A 25,346-nucleotide genomic window follows, 5' to 3' on the forward strand; every position below is an offset into this window, starting at 1 on the left:
AACTTCGTGGCCGAGGCACCGGGAGGGGCTCGCGGTGCAGACCCACGGGCTGAGGGCAGGTGAGCTTTTTCAGGTCGTGGAGCTGAGGTGGCGAGTTGCTAACGGGATCGCCGTTTCAGCCTAAGGTGGCTCAGCGTTCCTTCCGCTCCGAGACTTCTCTCGGGTTGGCGGGACCGCGTTCTGGGCTGAGCCGGCGGAAGGCTAGTGCGCCTGCGCCAAGCGCCCCTCGCTCTGTCACCGTCTTCTGGGTGCTGGGCTGAGGTGATGCCGCCAGGCACCCGACGCCCTGACTGGCTGCCATTGTGGAGGGTGGCTTCTGTTATTGACGGTTCTGGGGGGCTGCGGGTTTTTCGGTGGGTGCGGGGCAGTGGGCCGTATTCAGATTCACACCCCCTTCCCCCCCGACGGTTTCTCTGTAGCTTTGGAGCCTGTCCTAGAACTCACAGATATCCACCTGCCTCTGCCTCCCGTGTGCTGGGATTAAATGATGCGCCCCCCCCCCCTTTTTTTGAGAGACGGTCTCATTCTGTAGCCTAAGGCCGTCTTGGGTCCACTATGTTTCTGAGGCTGGCTTCGAACTAGCGTTAGGCCCTCGTGCATTTTAGCCTCCCTATTTCAGGGATTACATGGACGAGCCACCATGCTTGCAATGAATGAATTAGCAAATTTTTAAAACAAGGGTTCGTTGCTGGATGTGGAGCTCATATTTTAGCCCAGGACGACTTTGAACTCGTGGCAAACGCCCAGCCTCAGCCTCCCGAGTGCCGAGATTACATGCGTGAGCCGCCACACCCTGGGTATAAAATGTTTACAAAGACTTTGCTACCGTTTTTTTTAATAACTGGGTATAAGTTAAAATACATGTATTACAGATCTCACTCAGTGGTAGAACCCTTGCTTAGCATGCCTCACATCCTGGATTTGATCCCACCATAAACAAACAAAAAACATAGACTGCTAAAAGTTTGTGGATGTTCTGTGAAGGCAAGATTGTTTAGCATACAAGGGTTTATTCCTGATAGGACTATATATATTGGAACAACCATTATAAAAGGACATTTGATATTAGCTATCAATTTTTAAATGGCTATTCCCTTTGGTTCAGCAGTCCCAGACTGATGGCAGGACTCTGTGAGTTTCTGGGAAGATAGCTCCTCACCAGCTTGTGGAGTTCTAGAAATGGAGCTCTACTGGCACCTTACTCAGGGACTAGAACTTTGCCTCAGGGCTCTGCCTCGGCCTCTCTGGGACCTGTTTCCTACAGCTTGAGTTGCTCAGGCTGGTTCCTAGTACCTGCTCAGTCTCCTCAAATTGTCTATGCTGCTTTTACTTACCATGTGTTGGGCTCTGTGATGACTTCTTTTGCTTTTCATTGCTGAAGATTCCGTTGTAGTACAGGGTCTTTTACATTTGTCTTAGAAGTTGCAGTGCTTTAGAGTACCACTATCTACCCAAGGCAAAAATCAACCAAGAATTCTAGTTTTCATTTCTGTCTAGTTATTTTCTCAAATGTTGATTCTAAACTTAATAAAATCTACAACCTTCTGGTCACTCTCCCTATTTCATTCTATGGATTGCCTGGCCTGCTACTAGTATATCTAAAGCATTGCTTTTGAAACTCTAAATATTTCAGTGTTTATTTCCAAAAGATCAAAATTTGAAAGAAGTTAATAGCCAAGCTGGGCATAACATATATTTGTAATTTCAGCATGTTGGGAGCTGGGGCGGGAGGATCAGGATTTCAAGACTAGCGTATATTGTATGGGAGATCCTGTCTCCAGAATAAGCTGGCCACAGTGTCATGTCTGTAATGCTAGCACTTGAGAGGTGGAGGCAGGAGAATCAGGAGTTTAAGGAGTTTATGGTGAGTTTGAGGCTAGCCTGGGTTACATGATCCTGCCTTAACGAAAAAGCAAACTAAGGGATAGTATCCATGATATTATCACACCTAAAATTTGAGTTATTCAGTTTTTTGTCAGGTTGGCCTCTGACTGCTAGGATTAAAGGCATGAACCACTCTGCTTTGTGAATGCTAGGCATGCCTGTTACCAACTCCAGCCTAGCTATTGTTCTTTAGTGTCGTGTGTGTGTGCGTGCACAGTTTACTCGGCGTCTCTTATTCCATCACTCTCCTTTTGAGACAGGATTGATCACTAAACCTGGAGCTCACCAGTTGTCAAAACTGGCTAACCAGCAAACCTCAAGAATTCTCTCGTCTCCTCTTCCCAGCTTTGGAATTATAGTGCACACTGTCACACTTGATTTTTTCTGGGGCTCTAAACTCAGGTCTTCAAGTGTTTGTTGCAGTTGTATTACATAGTAAACCATTCTTCAATTCCTAAGGGGGAAATAATTTGTAAGGAAACTTTGGCTGGGTGTGGTGGCTTGCATATGTTATCCCAGCACACGAGCAATTGAGGCAGGAGCATTCGCTGTAAGTTTAAGCACTTGAGGCCAGTGTAGGCTACAATTGTTGCTTATTAAGCTCTTGTCAGTTTGTCATGTTTTCCTCCCTAGATCTCGTATTTTGGATTTCTGCTGTCCTATAATGAGTGACGTGCCGTTAGACGTCATTGGTAGAAGAGTTGAAGTTAATGGGGAATTTGCAACTGTGCGCTTTTGTGGTGCTGTTCCTCCCGTGGCAGGTAAGCTATAGCACTATGCACATCTTTACGTCAGGTCTATAGAAACCTCTCAGTAGTGCTTTCTCACACCAGTTATGAACTGGGTGTGGGGGCATGTGGCTTTAATCCCAGCACTCACAGTCACCTGCAAGTGGAGCTTTATCTCCAATAAACTGGAGTTTATCGCCAATAAACAAAAAAAGAATAAAAAAATAAATAAATGAAACAAGCTTTGAGAAATGTACCAACCAACTTGCAGGCACATTGTTTTATTTGGTTAACATTGTACTATATATGTTTTTGATATGTACAGCTTTCTTAATTATATGCTACTTGATTATGTAGTGTTTCTTATACTAAATCAACTTTGAAATATTTTCTAAACAAACTTCAACCAACCATCTTGAATTTTCATAGTTCTCAGCTCAAAAATAATACCATTAATGTATACACACATACATTTAATACAGTGTGTATATACATAAAACCCATTTGTGTGTATAATTCAAAGAATTTATTACCTGAAAACAATTGTTTTTCATGTAAACCAGTAATCTTTATCTTAATCTGTCCCTTGTATTGTGCAAGTACTTAAGTTGTAGGAATGATATTCTTGAATGTGAAGCATGTTTTGCAACTAAAGACATTTGAATGTTTTTCCTCCTCGTGTTTGTTTATATTTGTATATATGCATAGGTATATGCCTATGCTATATAACTGTGGACAATGTATTACATTCTGGCCAAATAGAACTTTGTGTACTGCTCATTTTTGTTGCTTTACACAGAAACAATACATATATGTTGTATAAATATACATATTATATAAGCTATTGAATAGTAGTAAATGGCATGTATATCAAGATGGTAGATTATACATATCTAATATTGCAGTCTCATCAATCTCACCTAAATTGAGGGTTTTTGGGGGGTTTTTTTTTGGTTTTGTTTGTTTGTTTGTTTTGAGACAGGGTTTCTCTGTAGCGTTGGTTCCTGTCCTGGAACTAGCTCTTGTAGACCAGGTTGGCCTCGAACTCACAAAGATTCGCCTGTCTCTGCCTCCCTAGTGCTGGGATTAAAGGTGTGTACCACCATGCCTGGTGAGAATTGCTAAATTTTAAGGTCAATGCAGGCTACCAAGTGAGTTCTAGTCCAGTCTGGACTGCCTGGACTGCAGTGTGAGATCCTGTCTCCAAAATAAATGGGGGAAGGAAGAGATTTCTGGTAATGGATTTAAAGTAAGATTGTTCTCTCTTCATGTGAGAAACATGGTAAGGAAGTATTAGTTACTATTAACCAGAATGGGCATACATAGGCATTGAGTCTTCTAGTCCTATGACCTCATCTTCCCAGCTTCTGTAGCTACTCAATAGCTTCTTTGATGAAGCCACTGGTCTCCAAGGTAGTAAGAATGTGTCCAGTATGAAACTGGATCCCTTCGGAAATGGTGGTGAAATCAGCAGTCCTTTTTCATTCTTAGAAGCCTTCAAAGACAGGCAGAGACTCTCTTCGAAGGGACTGCTCTTTCTTTCTGAAGGCCTTCCGTTCCTCAGACATCAGTATAGTATGCTCAGATACACATAGAACTTTTTTGTTACCTTTCTTTATTTACTTACTGTTTCTGTAGCATTGTTATTATTAATTTTTTTTAAATGTAGCCTTGACTGGCTTGGAACATGCTATGTAGACCAGGCTGGTGTCACACTCACAGACATCTGCCTGTTTCTGCCTCCTGAGTGCTGGGATTAAATGAGTGCTCCACCGTGTTTGGCCTGTAACATGATTTTACTGGGTTTTCCTTCTTCACCCTTTGTTAATAGTTTATACTAGTAATATATGATAATGAATTCATTGTGATATCTTTATACATCTATCAACCCCACCTCACCATCATCTGTGTTGCTCCTCCTTTCTCCATGTGCTTGTCTCTTTCCTTCTCTCTACTAATACTAATACTTTCTTAGTAGTTGACCATTTAGTATACTATGTAATTTATTTAATCTTTCTCTATTTCTGCCCTTCTCCTTTTTTATTTTTAGTGGGATGGGGTCTTTCTATGTTATTCAGGCTGGCCTTGAACTCTTGGACTCAGGGGATCCTCCTATCTCAGCCTAACTAGTGCCTGGGAGTACAAGTGCCTGTCACTATGCCCAGCTCCTCATTTTGAACATTGATTTCTAATTTTTTCTTTGGTATGATAACAGTGTAGTAAACTGCCTCACGCTTCACTCAGTCAACAAATATCTGAATATTTTATATATATCTTGGACTAGTCTGAGTAGATACAGGGCAGTTTAGTGATGAACTTGGATCTGAGGTTTCAGTGTATAGCTTCTGAGTTGCAACAGCATCATTTGAATACACGTTAAAATGCAGATTCCTGGGCCTTCCCTTTATCTACTGACTGACACTGTGAGACTGGGGCCCAGAAATTTGTGTATTAGGAAGCTTAATTAGGAAATACTTAGGTGTAGCTCAGTGATAGAACACTTGCCCCAGAATGCATAAGGCCCTGAATTCCATTCCTACCGTTCCTTCCCAAAGCGAGACCCACTAAACTAGACAGATGTCACTGTGCCAGTATGGAAGTCACCATGGAGGTCTTTAAACATGTATATGAGAATATTTTCCCCCTAATTTCACTGGTACTCTTATTGTTTTTAAAAGATTTCTTGCCAGGCAGTAGTTGCTCACTCCTTTAATCCCAGTGCTGAGGGAGACAGAGGCAGGCAGATCTCTGTGAGGCCAGCCTGGTCTGCAGAGTGACTTCTAGGACAGCCATTGCTGTTACACAGAGAAACCCTGTCTTGAAAAACAAAACAAAATTCCTTTTTTTTTTTTTTTGGTTTGGTTTAGTTTGGGCCCCTGCTCCCCCTACCTGTGTAGCTGAGGCTGTCCTGGAACTCATTCTGTAGACCAGGCTGGTCTTGAACTCACAGATATCCACCTGCCTTTTCCTCCCTAATGCTGGAATTAAAAGCATGTACTACCACCACCCAGCTAAAACGGTTTATTTCTTTTAATTATGTGTATGTGTGTTTTGAGTGTGGGTGGATATATGCACATGAGTGCAGGTGCTCGTGGAGGCCAGAAGGTGCCTGCTCTTCTGGAGTTTGAGCTACTGGCTTTTTGAAAGCCTTCTGGTGCGGGTGCTTGGATCTGAATTCAGGTGCTCCAGAAGAGCTCTGTGCTCTTAGTGAGCTGTCTCTCCAGCACTTGACTGGGATTATTTGTGAGAAAATGACATTTAAAAAGTAGTGACTGTGTGTCAAGTACTTTGATATATGTCAATTTGTTTTCTGTTTATAGAAGGGAAACCAAGTATTAAGTCTGTTTTGTTTGTTTTTGTTTTTGGGGGGTGTTTTTTGTTTTCCTCTGAGATAGGGTTTCTCTGTATAGCTCTAGCCATCCTGGACCTTGATCTTTAGTCCAGGCTGGCCTCGAATTCAGTGATTCACCAGCCTCTGCCTCCTAAGTGCTGGGATTAAAGGCCTGTGCCACTATCACCTGGCTCAAGTATTGAGTCTTTTTTAAAAAAATAATTTTTATTTAAATTCATTTTATGTGCATTGGTGTAAAGATATCAGATCCCGTGGAACTAGACAGTTGTGAACTGTCATGTGGGTGCTAGAAATTGAGCCTGGGTCCTCTGGAAGAGCAGCCAGTGTTCTTAACTGCTGAGCCATCTCTCCAGCCCCTCAAGTGTTAAGTCTTAAAGCTTTCACAGAGCAGAAATGGACTTAGAGAGGATTGTTGGACACCATGTGGGTGCTGGAAATTAAATCTGGGTCCTCTTACCAGTCCCTCTTCTCTCCCATCCCATCCCCTCTCCTCCTCTCCTTTGATTTTTCTCCAAACAGGGTTTTATTATGTAGCCTTGGCTGTCAATAGATCAGGCTGACTTCAAGCTCACAGAGATCTGCCTGCTTCTGCCTCTTGAGTTCTGGGATTAATGGTGTACTCTGCCACTGCCACCACCACATAGCGTCTTTTAAAGACACAAGTTACAGACTACAAAAGCACCGAGGCACTGGGGCCTTCTCGACAGGAAACCAGCCTCCTTCATAGCTTCAAAGAACCTGAGTTTTGTTTAGGCTAACCTTGAAATAGCAGAATTCCAGCCATTAGAGTAGTGAAACTGTTTTGACTGAGCTGTTGGCCATATTTGGAGGCTCTGAGGAAGTGCCATCTCTGGAGGGACATGTAGAGATAATTGAAGATGACTCAGGTCAACGATAGTGCTTAGTGGAACTTAGAATCTTTGAGTTTCTTGGTTTAAAGACATCTAACTATACATATAACTTAATATAATATAATATATTAACTATATGTATAGTTAGTTGTCTTTAAAAATAAAGTGAGTTATCTCAGGACTTGGTCTGTGCAAAGAAGCCAAAGAGCAGAAGCAGCAATGAAACTGAGAATGCTAGCAGTATCCATCCTTGTCCTTGGGTAGAGTGGGTAAAGGAAGAGGTCCCTGGCACTTGAATGTCTGCAGTGTCCAGTGGCCAAGCTAGCCCTGTGAGGAGAATGGCCCTGTAGTTACAGATAGTGTACTTGAAGTAGCTCCTAGCCTATTGGTAAGGTCACTGCTGGTGATCTCTTGGTCAATTAAATAGTCCACTTACCAAACAACTTTAGCCCCTCTAGCCTTGAGGATGAAACCCAAGGCCTTATGTATAGTAGGATCCTTTAGTTTGACTTTCATGCTTAGCAAGTCAATCCACTTACAATGTGGACTCTAGATTGATCATATGGACTCATTTTATGCATAAGCTTCTTTTTAAAACTTGTTTATTTTCTCTCTCTCTCTCTCTCTCTCTCATATACATACATGCATGTGGACACCCTTGTTCATGTTGGCTGGAGTTGCTTCTCTGCTTCTACCATTTAAGTCCCAGAGATTCAGCACAGGCTTCTCAGGCTTCTTCTTACTGGCACGCACGCATCTTGACCCACAGAACCGTCTGGCAAGCTCTAGACATGCCTGGCTTCTAGATTTCATTTTTTTTTTAAAGAGCAGTTTTAAGTCCATAGCGGAATTGAGGGGAAAGATTGGCAAGCTACCATATACTTCTTGTCTGTATGTTCACAACCTCCTTGAGTGTTACCTTGTTGAGGAATATTAGTTTAGGATGTGATACAGTTGGTGTATGCTGTGGAATATTTGTTTAATTATGCTAAGACATGTTGTATTCTTTTATGTTGTATTTGTTTAACTCTGTGAAGCTGTGTTACTTTGTCTGTCTAAAACACCTGATTGGTCTAATAAGGAGCTGAACAGTCAATAGCTAGGAGGAGGGAGAAGTAGGTGAGGCTGACATGCAGAAAGAATAAATGGGAGGAGAAATCTAAGGAAGAGAAAAGAAGAATGGGAGGAACAAAAAAAGAATTAGAGAAGGACGCCAGGGGCCAGCCACACAGCCAGCCACGGAGTAGGAAAGAAAGCAAGATATATAGAATAAAGAGAGGTGAAAAGCCAAGAGGCAAAAGGTAGACAGGACAATTTAAGAAAAGCTGGCTAGGAACAAGCCAAGCTAAGGCAGGGCATTCATAAGTAAGAATAAGTCTCCATGTATTTATTTGGGAGCTGGGTGGCAGGCCCCCGAAGAGCAAAGAGTAAAAATAACCAACTACATTACCTCCTTCATTGCATTGGTGCGTGTATTTGAGCGTTAATAATCACTGTGTCTACAAATGGCATCACTCTCATGCTTAGCTTGAACTCCTGTAGCTACTGCTCCGTTTCCATAGTTTCCCTTTTCTATTGTCTCATCTGCCTGTGCAGTATGCATTTAATTTCCTCTGTGTCTTTGTCTTTTCATGGCCTGGTGAGGTGCTCCCTCTCTCTGCTTTTTTTTTTTTTAAGTTTTTCTCTATGTAGCTTTGGAGCCTGTCCTGTAGACCAGGCTGTCCTCAAACTCAGAGATCTGCCTGCTTCTGCCTCCCAAGTGTTGGGATTAGAGGCGAGAGTCACCACTGCCTGTTTTTTTTTTTTCTTTTGAAAGAAAGGCTCTTGTGTAGCCCAGCATGGACTGTCATACCCAGTTTAAACTATTCTGGGCCTTGAACCCAGGGCTTCCTGCATGCTGCGCAAGCATGCACTGTTATTCTTAAAAAATATATGGGGGGTTCCCAGCGGCAGTGGGAAGCCACGCGGCAGAACCCCCAATGCAGTGGGCGCATGTGAGCAGACCCATGGAATAAAAGCAGCTGCTAGCCCCGAAGAGACGGTTGTCGGTCCCCGGGGCGGGCTGGCAGAGTTGCCATGAGAAAAGCTGCTACGGCTACAGCTTCCCACCAGCGGGAGGACACGAGCGAGGCTGGTGATGGCGGTGGTAACAGACATATAAACACAGGAAATAGCCATAAACATTTATTAAGAAAGAGGGAAAGAGAAAAAGGGAGAGAGAGAGACAGAGAGAGAGAGAGAGAGAGAGAGAGAGAGAAGAAAGAAAAGGAGAGGAGGGAGAGAGAGGAGGAGAGAGGCAAAGCCCTGTGTGTACACCGGGAGAGAACACAGGGAGAGAGAGCAATGGCGGGCGGAGGTCAGAGGTTAAAAGGAGTGGGCGTGGCTAGGGCAGGGACCGAAAGAATAACATGCACTCTACCAAACTGAACTGTACTCTCTAGCTCTCCTCATCTATTTTTGGTTTTCTTGTTGTTTTTTATTATTTTAACAAAATAAAGCCTTTAATTGGGCTTATAGTTTCAGAGGGTTTGAGTTGTGATGGAAGAGTAAAGGCATGGTGGTAGGAACAGCTGAGAGCTTACATCTTGATCCTAAAGCAGGAGTCAGAAAGAGAGAGAGAGCAGACACTGAGAAAAATGGCATGTCTTTTGAGAGCTCAGCACTCACTCCCAGTGACACACCTCCTAATCCTCAAAATAGAGACCAAGTATATATATTCAACATTCTCATTCACACCCACATTTTACCTCTTAGCCCCCATAGGCTTTTGGCAATAAAATAATGCAAAATGCATTTAGTTCTGTTTCAAAAGTTACCTTTGTTCTTTATGTCTCAATATTGTTTAAAAGTCTAAAATCTCATTCTGAGACTCTCTTCATCATAACCTACTGTAAATCCAAAAGCAGATAACATACTTCTAACAAACAGTGGCACAGAATGTATATTACCAGGATATGACTCCATTCCAAAATGGAGAGGAATGGAGTCATACATAATTAGGGAATACTGTAAACACTGTGCCTCCAAGTCTTTTGTCAAAAGACTTAATGGCTCTGCCCTTCAGGCTTTGCTACCTGTAATGTACTTCTTTCTCTTTTGCTGGCTCTAGTCCCTATCTGCAGCTCTCCCAGGCTGTTATCTCCTATGGCTCTGGCATCTTCAATATCTTGGGGTCTCCAACATAAATCCAGGCTTTTCTTTCACAGTGGTGAAAGTGCATGGTCGCTGCTTAGGGCCTCTCTGGAAGACCCGCCACATGCCTGACTTTAGCAGCTCTTCTTAACTGTAGAGGAAGAGGCCACAGCCCTTCTACGTGTGCATTGTCCTCCATCAAAGAAATCAGTCTGTTACTTTTGAAATTAGCCTCAGGCATGTGAAGGCTCAGGGTTGGTGTAGGGACTCATCCTTAACGGCTCTTCCACCTTACTCATCAAGGCAGAGTCTGTCATTCAGAGGGCTCCAGTATGACCAGTCCTACTAGCCAGTTGCTTTCTTTCCACCTTCAAGGCTAGAATTATAGTTATCAATCCATGCCCACTCGACTGCTTTAACTACTGAGTTACTTCTGTCCATCCTTTTCAAAATATTTCTCTAATTTGTTTTGTGATTCTTTTAAAGTTTAATCATTCATTCATTCACTCATTAATTTATTTGTTTATTTATTATGTGTACAGTGTTCTGGCTGCATGTATAGTCATACATGCCAGAAGCAGGCACCGGATCTCATTATGGATGGTTGTGAGCCACCATGTGGTTGCTGGGAATTGAACTCAGAGCCTTTAGAAAAGCAGCCTTAACCTCTGAGCCATCTCTCTCTCCAGCCCCTTATGATTTCCTTTTTGACTTAAAGTAATTTAAAATAACACTGCTTAACTTCTAAATATAGGAGAATTTTTTAAAAAGATTTTTATTGTGTGTGTGTGTTGCCTACATTGTATGTATGTGTATCGCACATACACAGTACCTGCAGAAGCCAGAAAGGGTGCCAGATCCCCTGGAACTGGGGTTCCAGACAGTTGTGAGCTGCATGTGGGTTCTGAGAACTGAATCTGGGTCTTCTGCAAGAGCCACTTGTAGTTTTAACCACTGAGCCATTTCTCTGGCCTGATTTATTATCTTTTTCTTTGAAACAGTATTTACTGTGTAGTTCAGACTGGCCTTGAACTTATGGTTCCTCTTCCTGTGCTTGATTACAGGCTTGCACCACCACACCTAGCCTTTTGAGGATTTTCTTACTAACATTCTGTTACAGGTTTATAGAATCCTCAGAGATTGTGACCAGAGAATATACTAAAGAGAGAGATCCCTGTACCCTCTATGTAGGGTAGGCCACATCTAGTCCTCTGTGGTGTTTTCTTCACTTGGTATCATGCGTTCAGGATTCATCCCTGCAACCAGGCAGTGGCGGCACATGCCTTCAATCCCAGCATTTGGGAGGCAAACGGAGGTGCATCTCAGTGAGTTTGAGGCCAAACTGGTCTACAGAGTGAATTCCAGGACTGCCAGAACAGTTTAAACAGAGAAACCCTGTCTCAAGAAACAAAACAAAAAAGATTCATTTATGCTTAGTATACCCAGTATAGTTTAGCCGTTCTTGTTTTCTGTGTTGTGGTTTTTGTTGGCTTTTTGGTTCATACATGCTATTGTTGCATTCTTTGAGTGAAGTTCCCAGGAAATTCTTAAGACATTCCCTATTCTACCTGTTTGTGATGTAGCTTCTGTTACTAATTTTGTTTGCTTATAGGAGAATAGAGTATCCATTTGTCATGTTTTGCAGTCATGATTTTTTCATTTTGTTTCTCTAGGACTCTGGTTAGGAGTTGAGTGGGACAATCCTGAGAGAGGAAAGCATGATGGGAGCCATGAAGGCACTATGTATTTTAAATGCAGGTAAATATTTCTTATGAATTGTCAAGGTCATAATTAATCATTGAATATTAGGGAAGGAAAGGAAGAAGCATTGTTGGATATAAATAGTTTTAAAAGGTATTTCAGCCTGGCATGGTGGTACATGTTTTTAATCCCAGCACTCAGGAGGCAGAGGCAGGTGGATACAATCATGTGTGTACAGGTACATGTCCCTGCCTATAGTCCAGAGGAGGCGGAGTGTTGTCTTGCTTCCTGCCAAATTTTCTTGAGGCAGTGCCTCTCATTGAACCTAGAGCTCACCATTCTGGCTAGATTGGCTGGCAGACAAACAAATGAACCTCTTAGCTCTGCCACACACCCCTGTTATAGCATTGGGATTATAGGTTTATGTGGTGTGATACTAGTGCTAATGTTTGCACAGCAGTACTCTTCCCACTGAGCCACCTTGTACCCCAGCCCCCATTTTTGTTTTTGTCGTGGTGTATAGTCTGGCCTCTAACCTGCTGCATAGCTAAGGCTGCTTCTAAACTTGAGATCCTCCTGCCTCTACCCCTCAAGTTCTGGGATGATAGGTGTGATGGAGGAAGGTCATTGGCTAATAAAGGCACTGCCCTGGCCCATTTTATTGGTTAGAGGATAGGTGGGAGGAGTAAACAGAACAAAATGCTGGGAGGAAGAGGAAGTGAGCTCAGAGACTCCACCGCTCTGCTCTCGGGAGCAGACGCCTCAGGGAGACGCCATACTCCCAGCTCCCAGGCAGACACACGCCATGAAGCTCGACCCAAGATGGACTAGGCTAGAATCTTCCCGGTAAGACCGGTGCTCACCGATTATTAGAGATGGGTTGATCGGGATATCATAATTAGCCAGTAAGGGCTAGGGCAGAAGGGCCAAGCAGTGATTAAATGAGTACAGTTTGTGTGTTGTTATTTCGGGCATAAGCTAGCCGGGCAGGCGGCTGGGGTGTTGGGGACGCAGCCCCGCCGCTGCCCTTATTACTTCAATAGGTGTACATCATCATGCCTTGGCTCGCTCTTGGTTTCTTTCTTTTTTGGACTGGAACACACTTTATAGAGCAGGTGGGCCATGAACTCACAGAGATATATCTATCTGCCTCTGCCTCCTGAGTGCTCAGAGTAAAGACCACTGTACCTTTCTTTAGTTTTTTTTTTTTTTTTAGATGTCCCAAGTTGTGAGGTTTTCTGAGGTTCTGAGCACTGGGGGCCAATGGGATGAGAGTACTTAATCCTGCTCCATTTTCCTCATGGGTTCAGAATTTGTGTTTCACGAACCATCTTGACAAATTTACAATATTACAATGGTTTCTGTCTAAATCAATGTTAAAATCGGTGTATCTTCTGGAGATTTATTATTGATGGGCATTCATTTAGCTAGTATTCCTTATCACTGGGATGTTTGGTTTCTTGATAAAACTGCTGGGAATGTTTCACCAAAGATTGAGATCTTTGATCTATAACAGGTATAGGCTCCACTTCGCAGCTTCCTGACACAATTCCACACTACTCATCTGCCTGCAACCAAAAGTAATAAACATCTCCTTTTGACTAGCTCATTATCATTGCTGTAAGAAGTGTGAATTTAGGCTAAGTGCAGGTAATCTCAAAACCACAGAGGCAGAGGCAAGATGATCATGAGTTCAAGGCAGTCGGGGCTAAGGAGTCTCAGAAAAAACAATCACAAATATATTTTTATCCTAAATGTTCATGCGTGTGCATACACACAGAGACTAGAGGTCAGCATGTGGTATCTCCCTCTATTGCTTTCCACCTTGTATTTTGAGGCAGGGTCGCTAAAGTTAAGAGTTCACTAACTGGCTGGACTAGCAGGCTTGTAAGCCCCATGGATCTTCATGTTTCTGTATTGGGATTACAGATATGTGTCAACAGTGACCAGTCTTTATGTGCATTCTGGGGGCCTGAACTCATGACCTCATGTTACCCAGCAAGCACATCCACTGAGTGTCTTCCCAGTACCCTATTTGTGATTTTCAGTTTTTTCTTCCCTATCATTACCTTAAATGCATTTTCTTTTCTTTTCTTTTTTCTTCTCTTCTCTCTCTCTCTCTTTTTTTTTTTCAGACAAGGTCTCTCTATATAGCCTTTGCTAACCGGGAACTTGCTATGTAGATTAGGATAGCCTTTAACTTGAACTCAAAGAGACATACCTGTCTCTGCTTCCTGAATGCTCAGATAGAATACATGTGCCCCCACACCTGCAAAATGTACTGTTGCTTAAAATTCTAGCTTAGTTTTAAATTTTTATTTTTAAAATTATTTATTTTATTTATTATTATTACTATTCATTCATTCATTCATTCATTCATTTTTTGGTTTTTCGAGACCGGGGTTTCTCTGTGTAGCTTTGGTTGTCTTAGAACTCACTGTAGACCAGGCTGGCCTTGAACTCACAGAGATCCACCTGCCTCTGCTTCCTGAGTGCTAGGATTAAAGGCATATACTACCACTGCCTGCCAATTATTTGGTTATATTTTATGTGCTATGTGCCTTGGTGTTTTGCCTGCATGTGTATCTGCGTGAAGGTGTTGAATCCCCTGGAACTGGAGTTATAGACAGTTGTGAGCATCACGTGCTTGGTGATTGCTGGGAACTGAACCCTGGTCCTCTTGAAGAACAGCCAATGCTCTTAATTGCTGAGACTTCTCTCTAGCCTGCAGTTTTTGTTTTTGTTTTTTTTAATATAGATTGGTGTGTTTGAAAAATGAAATTTCCTATTTCTAATTCTAATACTTTACATGTAAACATTAGCATTTTAATTTAAGATTTTTTTAATTTTAAAAATTATTATGTGTACATATGATGTATGTGTGTGACTTCTGTGCCTCTGTGCATGTGTTGGAGGACGGCTTTAAGGAGTCAGTCTGTTTTCCAGCTTTACATGGGACCTGGGATTGAACTGAGGTTACCAGGCTGGCACAAGAAACTCTTTACTGGTACACTGAGCCATTTGGCCAGCCCAGAAAAATCTGTCTTTTCTTCTCTCTCTTCCTGTGGTAATATTTTGTTTGTGTTTTAACAAATAAAGCTTGGCTGAAGATCAGAGTGCAGAGGTTAGCCACCAGAAGCCAGGCAGTGGTTTCACATACCTTTAATCCCAGAACTCCTGAGAAAGAGGCAAACAGATCTCTGTGAGCTCAAGGCCACCCTGGGCTACTTGAGATTGATCCAGTCTAAAAGATAAACAGAACTAGGCAATGATGATGATGGTTCACACCTTTAATCCCAGCACCAGGGAGGTGTAATAGGAGCGGTGGGCTGCTTCCTGCAGCTCGGCTCCCAGCTAGCTTTACCTGAAATAATTACACGGAAACTGTATTCTTTTAAACACTGCTTGGCCCATTAGCTCTAGCCTCATACTGGCTAATTCTCACATCTTGATTAGCCCATTTCTAATAATCTGTGTAGCACCACGAGGTGGTGGCTTACCAGAAAGGATCTTAACCTGCATCCATCTTGGAGAGGAGAGCTATGGCGACTGCTTGGAGAGGAGAGACATGGTGTCTGCCTGACTCGGCTTCTTTCTCCCAGCATTCTGTTCAGTCTACTCCGCCTATCTAAATTCTGCCCTATCAGGCCAAGCAGTTTTCTTTATTAATTAACCAATGAAAGCAGCAGATAGATAAAGACACTCCCACATCAGGGAGGTGAAGACGGGAAGTGATGTGGCTGGGCAAAGAGAAGAATATAAGGTAGAAGGAGACAGGAGCCCATTGCAGTCAGTCTGAGAACAGGATTGCCCTTTTGGTCTGAGTATTGGTAGAGGTAAGAATTCTAGTGACTGGCTGTTCTCCTTATCTGATCCTTCCGCTTTCACCCCCTGACAGCTGATTCTGAGTTTTTATTATTAAAATTATTATTTATTATTAAAATTATTATTATTATTAAGCATTTGAGCTACCTCTCTTTCTTCCTCTCCTACCTCCAGCATTAAAAAAAAAAAATATTTTCAACATTTATTTATGAAAAAAGAATTTTTTTTAGCTTTTTTTTTAAAGCAAATTTTATTTGTCCTTGAAGGTCCACCTTAGATTTTACAGTTTTATGCAGTGTATGCTAGGTCAGGTTTTTAATTCCCATCTTCTCTATTCTGGATCTTTTTGGGACACACAAAATATACTTTAAAAAGTAGTAAACAGGGGGCTGGAGGGAGAAGACTCTAGGGTTCAGTTCCCAGCACCCAAATGGTGGCTCACAACCACCTGTAACTCCAGTTCTGGGGACTCTGGCTCGTCTGCAGTGACTGCACACGTGGTGCACATACATACTTGCAGGTAGCAAAATACTCATATACATAAAAAAATAAAGATATTAGTTAAAAGTAGTAAATAGCTAAGTCTAGTGGCTCACTCCTGTAATCCCAGCACTTGAGAGGCCGCGTTTAGTGTTAGTGTGAGACACATAGTGAATTTCAGGCCAGCCTGAGTTACAGACGGAGACTGTCTCAAGAACAGAGAAAACAGAGCCAATATGTGAATTAAATACAGTAACTGCTGGGCATAATGCCACGGCATTATCTTAATCTGTTCTGGAGGCTAAAGCAGGAGTATAGAAAATTCAGAGTCTGGGCCCGTGAGATAACTCAGCTGGTAAAGGCACTTGCTGCTAAGCCAGATGACCTGAATTAGATCCCTTAGGACACACATATAGGAGATAACTATCTTCTGACCTGCATATATGTGCCATGGCACTCATGTGCTCACATAGACATGCAGATGAGTAACTGTTTTACTGAGACCCTGTAGATGTATGTCATAGGTAGAATGTGTATGTGTAGGGTCTTGAGTTCAATCCCCAGTAACATACATCTAATAAAAATAGTTTTTAAAGTTTTAAAATACACATTACTTTTTGGTTTCTTTTTTTTTTAAGTTTTATTTATTTATTGTATATGTAGTGTTCTGCCTACATGTATTCCTGCATGCCAGAAGAGGGCATCAGATCTCATTATAGATGTTGTGAGCCACCATGTAGTTCCTGGGAATTGAACTCAGGACCTCTGGAAGAGATTCCAGTGCTCTGAGCCACCTCTCCAGTCCACTCTCTCTTTTTTTTTTTCCCCTCAAGACAGGGCTTCTCTGTGTAGTCTTGGCTGTGTGCTCTGCCTCTCAAGTGCTAGAATTAGAGGCATGTGCTACCACTGCCTGGCCATATTAATATTTCTTGATTAAATAACAAAGTGATATCCAACAATGTAAAGTATTTCCTTTTTTTTTTTTTTTTTTTTTTTTGGTTTTTCGAGACAGGGTTTCTCTGAAGCTTTTTGGAGCCTTTCCTGGAACTAGCTCTTGTAGACCAGGCTGGCCTCTAGTATTTAAAAAAAAAAAAAAGACAGGGTCTCACTATGTATTCTTGTCTGGAATCTGCCTCAGCCTCCCAAATATCTGGGATTGACAAGCCTATGTCACCATGCTCATGATATTTGTATAGTAATTTCTTTCCCTTCTCAGGCACCCAACAGGAGGCTCCTTTGTTCGTCCAAACAAAGTTAATTTTGGAGTAGACTTTCTTACTGCTCTTAAGAAGCGTTATGTGTTAGAAGATGGATCTGATGATGATGGAAAATCAAGTTCCTTAAAAGTTGGAAGTAAACAAGTGCAAACTGTTGGTTTTGACAGTATCACAAAGAAGCAGAGGTAAGAGCTGATGTGGCAGCCTGACTTTCAGTCAACAAATTGGGATTAAAGTTCTTGATTGTGTGGTGATGCTTGGAACTTTGCTTCCACATTGGTTCACCTTTTCACAGTATCTTGAGATGTGGAGAACACAAGCACTGATTATTCAGGGAAATAAAAACCCTCGGTTTAGCGGAGTGTGGTGGTTCATTCTTACAGGTAACCATAGCATTTGGAAGGTGGAGGTTGGAGGATGAGGAGTTCAGTGATCACCCTTGGGTAGACAGTGAGTTTAAAGCCAGCCTGGGCTACATGAAATCCTGTTACATTACAAGGGGAGGTGTGCAGTGTGCCCTGAAGTGAGGACTCAGTGGTTACGAACACCTGCTGCTCTTGCAGAGGACCCAGGTTCAGTTGCCAGCACTCATATAGCAAAGCAACTCACAACTATCTATACAGTTCCAGTTCCAGGGGATTCGATGCCCTCTTCTGACCCCCCACAGGTACCAGGCATGCAGGTGGTACATATACATACATGAAGATAAAACATTCATAGATAAAATCTTTAAAAAAAAATAGAGGAGCTCTCAAGATGACTCAGTGGGTAAAGGTGTATGCCATGTAAGCCTAGGGACCTGAGTTTGAGCTCCAGAACCCACAGAGGGGTGGAAGTAGAGAACTGACATTACAAAGTTGTTCTGACCTCTATTTGGGGGTGGTGAGTCGTCTCTGTGACCTCCACGGCCAGCAGAGTGATGATGGTCCTGAGGAGGCAGTTTGGTTCAGCACCACTAAGTAGCCTGTGTTGGTCGAAACTTCGGGAGTCTGATCCTGAGTGACTTATTTTAGGTGTGGGAAAGCTGGCTCTGCCCCTCCCCTGAGGGGGGCAGTCCCAGTGACTCAGATGACCAGCTCAGCCACCTCTCAGACCCACATTCTGTGCCCTGGGTTGTCCCACCGTAATTTCTACCCCATCTGTGACCTGCTGGAGTACATAAAAGAACTAGTGCTGTGGAGCAATAACCACAGGCTCTCCATGACTCGGGGCAGCAGCAGGATATCTGAGAGGAGGGTCAGTGAGGGTGGGGTGGTGGTGAGGGTACATGACGGTGTACCGTGGGCCTTGAACCAGACCAATGACTCGTTGCAATGAACGCTTTTCAGGTGAGGCTGATTGGACAGAAGGGGATACTGTATGACACATTACAGCTCCCCATGCCACTAGGGTGAATGAAGAAGTTTTGGAAAGACAGGGGAGTGAGGTGGTTTTTTAAAATTAATCTGGTGGGGGTGTATGCTCCTGGGAGGGATGTCCAGGGGTGAGGCGTGGATACGGAGGGACTGGGGAACTGGGAAATGAGTGGGACTGGAATGCATGGTGTGAAATTCCCAAAGAATCAATAAGAGAAATGTTTTAAAAATAGGGGTCTGGGGGTGGGTGGAGAGACAGGAACAATAAAAATGAGAAACAATTATGAGCCCATGTATCCTGGCTCTTCTGGAGATGGCTTTAGGTTGATGCTGCTATAGAGACCTTGTTCCTCAACATCCCAGCATGGCACACTTTGAACTGTAGAGGGAAATTGCATCTTGATTAATGTTTTTAATTATTTTTATTATTGAGAAAAGGACCTCATGGCTAGCCTTGAACTCTTTTTTTTTTTTTTTTTGTGGTTGGTTTGATTTGGTTTTTTTGAAACAGGGTTACTCTGTATAGCATTTACTGTTCTGGAACCCACTCTGAGACCAGGCTGACCTTGAACTTAGAGATCCACCTGCTCAGCCTTCAAAGTGCTGGGATTAAAGTTGTGAGTCACCACCTCCCAGCTTTTTTAAATTTCAAGCTTTTATCTGTGTGTGTATGATGTCTGTATGAGAGCAGGCATGCACATGTCACAGTATGAGAGTATGGCCAGGACAACTTTTAGGAGATTGGTGATTCTCTTTTTCTACCTCATTGTAGGAAGGCTAGGGTTACAGATGTGAGTCATCACTTACTGCTTTTTGTAGGCATTGGTATCAGGGATTGAATTCAGGTCCAAGTACTTTTATCCACTGAGTCATCTTATCTAGATGGTCTGACTTTGAGCTCTTGACCTTCCTGCCTCCAGGTGCCAAGTACTGGGATTAAAGTACCACCACACACTGGCCCAGAAACAGCGACTTCTTTCAGCGTACAAACTACTGGTCTGCAGTTATTGACAGCTGTGTGAATGACATTAACAGTTCCTTTCAGTGAGTTCAGGTTTCTGAGAAACTGAAATGAACAGTTGCTGTGTTAAAAGACCAAGGAATTTCTAGGCATGGTGGCACATGTTTATAATCCCAGCACTTGGAAGGTGGAGACAGAGGATCAGGCATTCAAGGCCAATTTAGGCCACATGAAACCCTATCTAGAATAAATACAAAGCAAGTACTTCCTGAAGATTATGGCAAGCAGAATATGGGCACAATGGTGTTCAGAAGGAGTGATTTCAGAGTCTGGGAAGTCATGCACTCAGGGGTTCTAGATTGGTAGACTTAAGTCATCATGAAGTTGTTTGGTCCTAACCACACACAAAATTGGAACTGGGAAATACTTGTTTTGATGTAGGCAACATGAAACATTACTGAAACTCTCAGGGCCTGCTGAACAAATGGGAGAGCCTTCTGCCCTAGAACCTATTTCTGATGATTATAATCACCTTTGCCATTTAGCTCTTGTGTTTACCCCTCAACATTGTCAGTTTTTGGTTAATTTTTACAAACATTAATGAAAATGAACCATTTGGTGCTAAGCAGTATTTTGAAATCTTCAGAAATACTAACTCACTAAGTCATTTGTTATGTTTTAAAAATTCTAGTAAACTGGCTTAGCAGTGTGAACTCTAAACATCATGTAAACCAGTCCCTGGAGCATTCCCATCATTCCAAACTAAAATCCATCCCTTATAAACACTAATTCCCCATCTCCTCCTCCTCCCAGCCATGTTTTTTCTACCTGTCGCTTTGTCTGTTCTGGGATCACCAGGTGGGATCCTTGTGCAGTATTTGTCCCACTGTCTGATCTTTTTGATTAGAGTAATCTTTTCAAGGTCTCTCCATTTATGGATGTCATAATTTCTTCCCTCTTAAGGCCAAACACTGCTTCTCAAATGTGACGTCACATTTGGTTCATCTGTTCTAGACACGTGGGCTGTTTCTGCCTTTTGGGTAATGTGTGAATAAAGCTGCTACAATTAAAGTACACGCAACAGCATTTTACCAGTGTGACGTCTGAGGCACTTGCCTAGTGCCAAGGAAGGTGGTGGGTAGCCCAGCTCTGGATTCTGAGTTCCAGGACATTGGCTTTTCTGATAGACACAAGTCCTGCATATGTAGAATCACAGTGAGAGGTCTCAGGCACAATGCCTCAGACACGTTCCTGGTGAGGCTCTGTCTCACTGGGCAGGAGGCTCTCAGTAGTGTCATTTCAGCATTTTGGGGAACTGCCAACTGTCAGCAGAATTAGTAACTTCATTTGGGTCTAGTAGAACACTAACAAGTGTTCCAGACCAGTGGAGCTGAATCCCACTGCTTCACAGTTTCCTCCAGAGGGAAGAAGTTACAGGAGAATCTGTATACAATAAAACAGTAATTGGAGACACGGAGTTTTACAGTCAAGAGTAAGTCCATAGCAACTGTGGCTGGAGAGGTTGCTGAGGAATCAGGGTGAGCAGGATGTTTTCGAGAGGAGCAATGACTACAGCTGCCTCTAATGGCTATGATGCTTCATTTCATTCTCCTTTTTTGTAACACTCTGCTTCTTAATTTATGTGATGGGTACTAGCACTTGTGTAAGATTCTAAAGGGCCAGTGGACATGATAGTATATGACTTACATATACATATGAACTGTTTTTCCTGCAGTCAGCTGAGAGCACTGAAAGACATTTCCCTGTGGAAGTGTGCTGTGAGTTGTGCTGGTGAACAAGGAAGAATTGCTGAAGCCTGTCCCAGTATCCTTTTCATTCCTGAAACCTGATTTTGGATCTGGTTGGTGCCTGTGCCCGACACCATTGGTTGCATGCCCTTGTTGGGATGTGCACATCAGTTAAGGACATTCCCAGACCCTTTTGCCTGCAAGTACAGCCAATGAGTGTGAAAATTTTTATTATACTTTAATATAGTTTTCTGGTGCTGGGGAGGAGGAATTTTTTTTTTTTTTTTGAGATAGGGTCTAACTCTGTATCTGTAGTTCATGCTGGCCTTGAACTCACCATGTATCTGAGAGTAGCTTTGAACTCAAAAGTTCTCCTACCTCTTCCCCCAAGTGCTGGTATTACAGTATGAGTGACCATGCTTAGCTCTGAGAGTTGAAATTCATAGGTGGCCCCTAGCACGGGGACAGATTTGGTTAGCATTTCCTCTGCTGTGTTGGTCTCTGGTCATTTCTCAGTGTATGTGGGATGCCCAGGGTCTCATCAGTTGTCTTTCAAGTGTGAAGAAAGCCATCCAGTAAGGCTGAAAGAGCTGACGCATCAGGGCACAGGTGGCAAGTTGGCAGGTTTGGGTTTACCGCCTCCTCCTGCCTTTCTTCCCTACCCTGTGCTCCTGTGGAGTCCCTCACCTGCTTCCTCCTAAGATTGATTCATTTTCAGCCAGAGCCCTGGAGTGATAAAACAGGCTCTCCATGTCTGTGGGGTTTTTTGGTGTTTTTTAGACAGTGTCTTATAGTGTAGCTCAGGCTGGCCTTGAAATTGCTTCAGCCCTTCTGCCTCAGCCTTCCTTCCTAGTACTGAGATTACTCACCTGTCTTGTCTCTATGCTTGGCTTATGTTTAATGTTCCTGCTTGTATTATGGCATATATCAAATGGGACTTTGGGTGGAGAGTGACAGGTTGATTGTCTCGTGCTGCTTTGTACAGGTGACAGTTGCCTTGGATTTTCTTCTGTGGAAAAGGTGAATCCGCAGCTGGGTGTGGCAGTGCATGCCTGTTATCCTAGTACTAAACACAGGCAGGAGATCTTGAATTTAAGGTAATTCTCTGCTTCATAGTGAGTTATGGCCAACCTGAGCTACATGAGAGCCTGTCTCAAAAAAAAAAAAAATCAGCTGCAGCTGTTATTCTTAATGGGTTTCTTCTTCCCTGGGTGAATGCTTTCTGTGTCTTATGGAAGGTTCCTTCTTTCGGCAAAGAGTGTGTATTCTCGGAGACCATATTGAGGCATAGTTAGAACTTAACATTCTTCCTTCCCACACTGTTCTTGTCTTTCCCTGCGGTTCTCCCAGTGGCTCATTTAGCACTGTTTCTGTCTAATTTCTGTCTCTAACAATATGTCCCACAGCGAGACCTCTCCAGCCTACTTGTACCATAATTTCTGCACCCAATAAACAGCAGTACCATGTGCCCGGACAGCTCTGCCTCTGTTTTCCTCACTTCCTTCTGTCTGGCTCTCCTTTCAGCTTGGGGTACTCAGCCTGATATTTCCTCCTGCTTTCATGCTGAGGTGGGATCCAAGCCTGCTGTGGGGCTGTGCTGACCAATTTTATGTCAACTTGATGCAGGCTAGAGTAATCTGAGAGGATGGAGCCTCAGCTGGGAAAATGCCTCCATAAGATTGATCTGTAGGAAGGCCTATAGGGTATTTTCTTAGTGATTGATGGCCAAGGACCCAGCCCGTTGTGGGTGGTGTCCACCCCTGGGCTGGTAGTCCTGGGTTCTGTAAGAAAGCAGGCTAAGCAAATCATGAGCAAGCCAGTAAGCAGCATCCCTCCATGGCCTCTGCATCAGCTCCCGCTTCCAGTTCCTACCCAGTTCCTGCTTTGACATCCCTCAGTAGACTGTGGTTCAGGATATGTAAAACAAATAAACCCTTTCCTCCCCAAGTTGCTTTTGGTCATGGTTTTTTATCACAGCTGTAGTAACCCTGACGAAGATAGGGGACTACTTGTCTCTTTTGTCTCCCTACTGTCCTCGGCTCAACCTTACAGCAGAGTGACTTTCCAGAGACCTAGGTCAGATCCTGTTATTCTGCTCCAGCCTCTCTAGGAGTGCCCATTTCTGGCAGACTAGCAGGCTTTGAAGCAACCTGGAGGTGCTTTATGATGTGGCCTGGTCTCTAAGGCCTAGTGGTTCTCAACTTAGGGGTTGTGGCAAACCTGTCTTCAAAAATACTTACATTATGATTTATAACAGTAGCAAAAATTATAGTTATGAAGTAGCAACGAAAATAATTTTATGGTTGGGGGTCACTACAACATGAGGAACTATGTTGAAGTCACAGTGTTAGGATAGTTGAGAACCATTGGCCTAGATGCCTCATTTTGAGAATACCTGTCCATCTTTCCAGGTGGCTGGAGGAGGCTGATTCCACTCTGACCTCAGCACCTCGCTGTAATCACAGCTGTGTCCAGGATGCCACAGGATTCTTCCAGGTTCTATTTCCCGGATTCCCTCAGTTTTCTGCTCAGTGTGCTCATTGACTTTGTTTTCAGTTCTGTCTGGATGGCCACTCACCTTCCTGCCTGTCCCCCCTGCCACTCTGACATGCGCAGTCTCAGACTTGCAGGAGGTGTTAGCTTAAGGACTGTCTCCCTGCTAAACTTGTCTTCTTGGCCCTTGATAACTATTTGTAGGGTAACCATAGCAACACATAGACATATCTTCTATTAGCTGGTCTGTGACTATGTTACACTTGAGAGCATGGCTGTTGATCCTTAAGCCATCATGCATGTGATGGTCCCAGAACCTTGTTCTAAGTTTGTGGTCATGAATCACAGATAAGAAGCCACATTGCAGACTGAGTTTTCAGCCTCTTTCTTGCCTGTGTTGCTGCTACCCTTGTATTCTCCTCTAGGATGGTGCTCTGGAGAGAAGGGTGGGTGTGTGCACAGGCATACATGCTTGTGGCTTTAAGGCAGCGCTGAAGGCAGGGCCTGATGGTGCTCAGTATTTCAGTTGTTGTCTGTTACTAGGTTTTTTGTTTGTTTTTTGGTCCTGCAGAAGTTTGATTATGACACTTGGTTCTGCTTTGGTTATAGATGCTTGTCTCACGTTTTGACACATGAAAATGAGTTATTTTAGGTTTTGGATAAACCAGGGTAATAATATTTCTTTGTTTTAGTTTGCAGTGCTAGGAATGGTACTTAGGGCTTTTGGCATATAGAGAAGCACTCTACCACTGAGCTATATCCAGGCTAACATAATTTAAAACATAAAAACATTTGCATTCCGACTAGATAGTGAGAAGTTTAAAATCCCCACTTCAGGCAGGCAGTGGTGGCAAGAGAGGCAGGGGTCTCTGAGTTCAAGGCCAGCCTGTTCTACAGAGTGAGTTCCAGGACTGCCAAGGCTGCACAGAGAAACTGTGTCTCAGAAACAAAACAAAATCCACACTTCAGAATTAGAATGCTACTAATTCTATGTCTTTGAGGAGTCTTTTGAAATTACTTTTTCTTAAAATGTGTCTTAGATATTCGAATTGTTAATTTGTCCAAAAACCTATTGTCATCTTGGGATGAAGTGGTTCTTATTGCAGAGCAGCTCACCAACCTGGAGGATCTCGATCTCAGGTATGGACTCTACACTGCCTTCTCTGACAGTTGGCAGATACTTTACGGGAAGCTTTGCCTAAATGGACTTTGCTAAAAGTTCACTTCAGGGCACAGTCTTCAGATGGTCCCTTGAGGTGCATGAATAAGGAGTATATCTGTGTCCTTATCAGGTGGGAGGGAGTAGATCTTCATAACTTAAAAGTCTGACTGTGAAAGAAGGACTATTGTATATGTGATCCCAGCAGAGGAGGAGAGGGGTTATTGCTGAACACGATTTTTTTAAATTTAGAATCAGTGTTTAATGGGACATTGTTTAATATAGTTTTAATAAAGTTTTTTATTTTGTTTACTAATGTTACATTTCTGATACCTTCCCAAATAGTTGATTAGTTTAATCTCACTTTCCAAGGGCTCAACTAGGCTGGTCCAGTCTTCCTTCCTTCCCTTCCTTCTGATGGTACTGGGAACCAAGCCTAGGTTTTTGTGTTTCTCAAGCC

The 25,346-nt window shown here is 43.0% G+C and overlaps 1 protein-coding gene across 3 annotated transcripts in view; it reads left to right on the forward strand.

Annotated features, from left to right (window-relative positions):
* LOC121432588 (tubulin-specific chaperone E) overlaps nt 1-25,346 on the forward strand; it is a 37,725-nt gene continuing 12,379 nt past the window's right edge. For all 3 annotated transcript variants that reach the window (XR_005972209.1, XR_005972210.1, XM_041630638.1), the window contains exons 1-6: nt 1-59; nt 2,518-2,645; nt 11,621-11,705; nt 17,170-17,355; nt 21,222-21,310; nt 24,768-24,867. Coding sequence is in view for 1 of the 3 variants with exons in the window: in XM_041630638.1 (XP_041486572.1) it covers nt 2,549-2,645; nt 11,621-11,705; nt 17,170-17,355; nt 21,222-21,310; nt 24,768-24,867 (557 nt within the window). In the remaining 2 variants the exon portion in view is untranslated. The remainder of the gene's footprint in view (nt 60-2,517; nt 2,646-11,620; nt 11,706-17,169; nt 17,356-21,221; nt 21,311-24,767; nt 24,868-25,346) is intronic.

This window comes from Microtus oregoni, unplaced genomic scaffold (assembly GCF_018167655.1).
Source record: "Microtus oregoni isolate MIOR12 unplaced genomic scaffold, Mior012 000035F_ref0000213, whole genome shotgun sequence".
Classification (NCBI taxonomy): Eukaryota; Metazoa; Chordata; class Mammalia; order Rodentia; family Cricetidae; genus Microtus; species Microtus oregoni.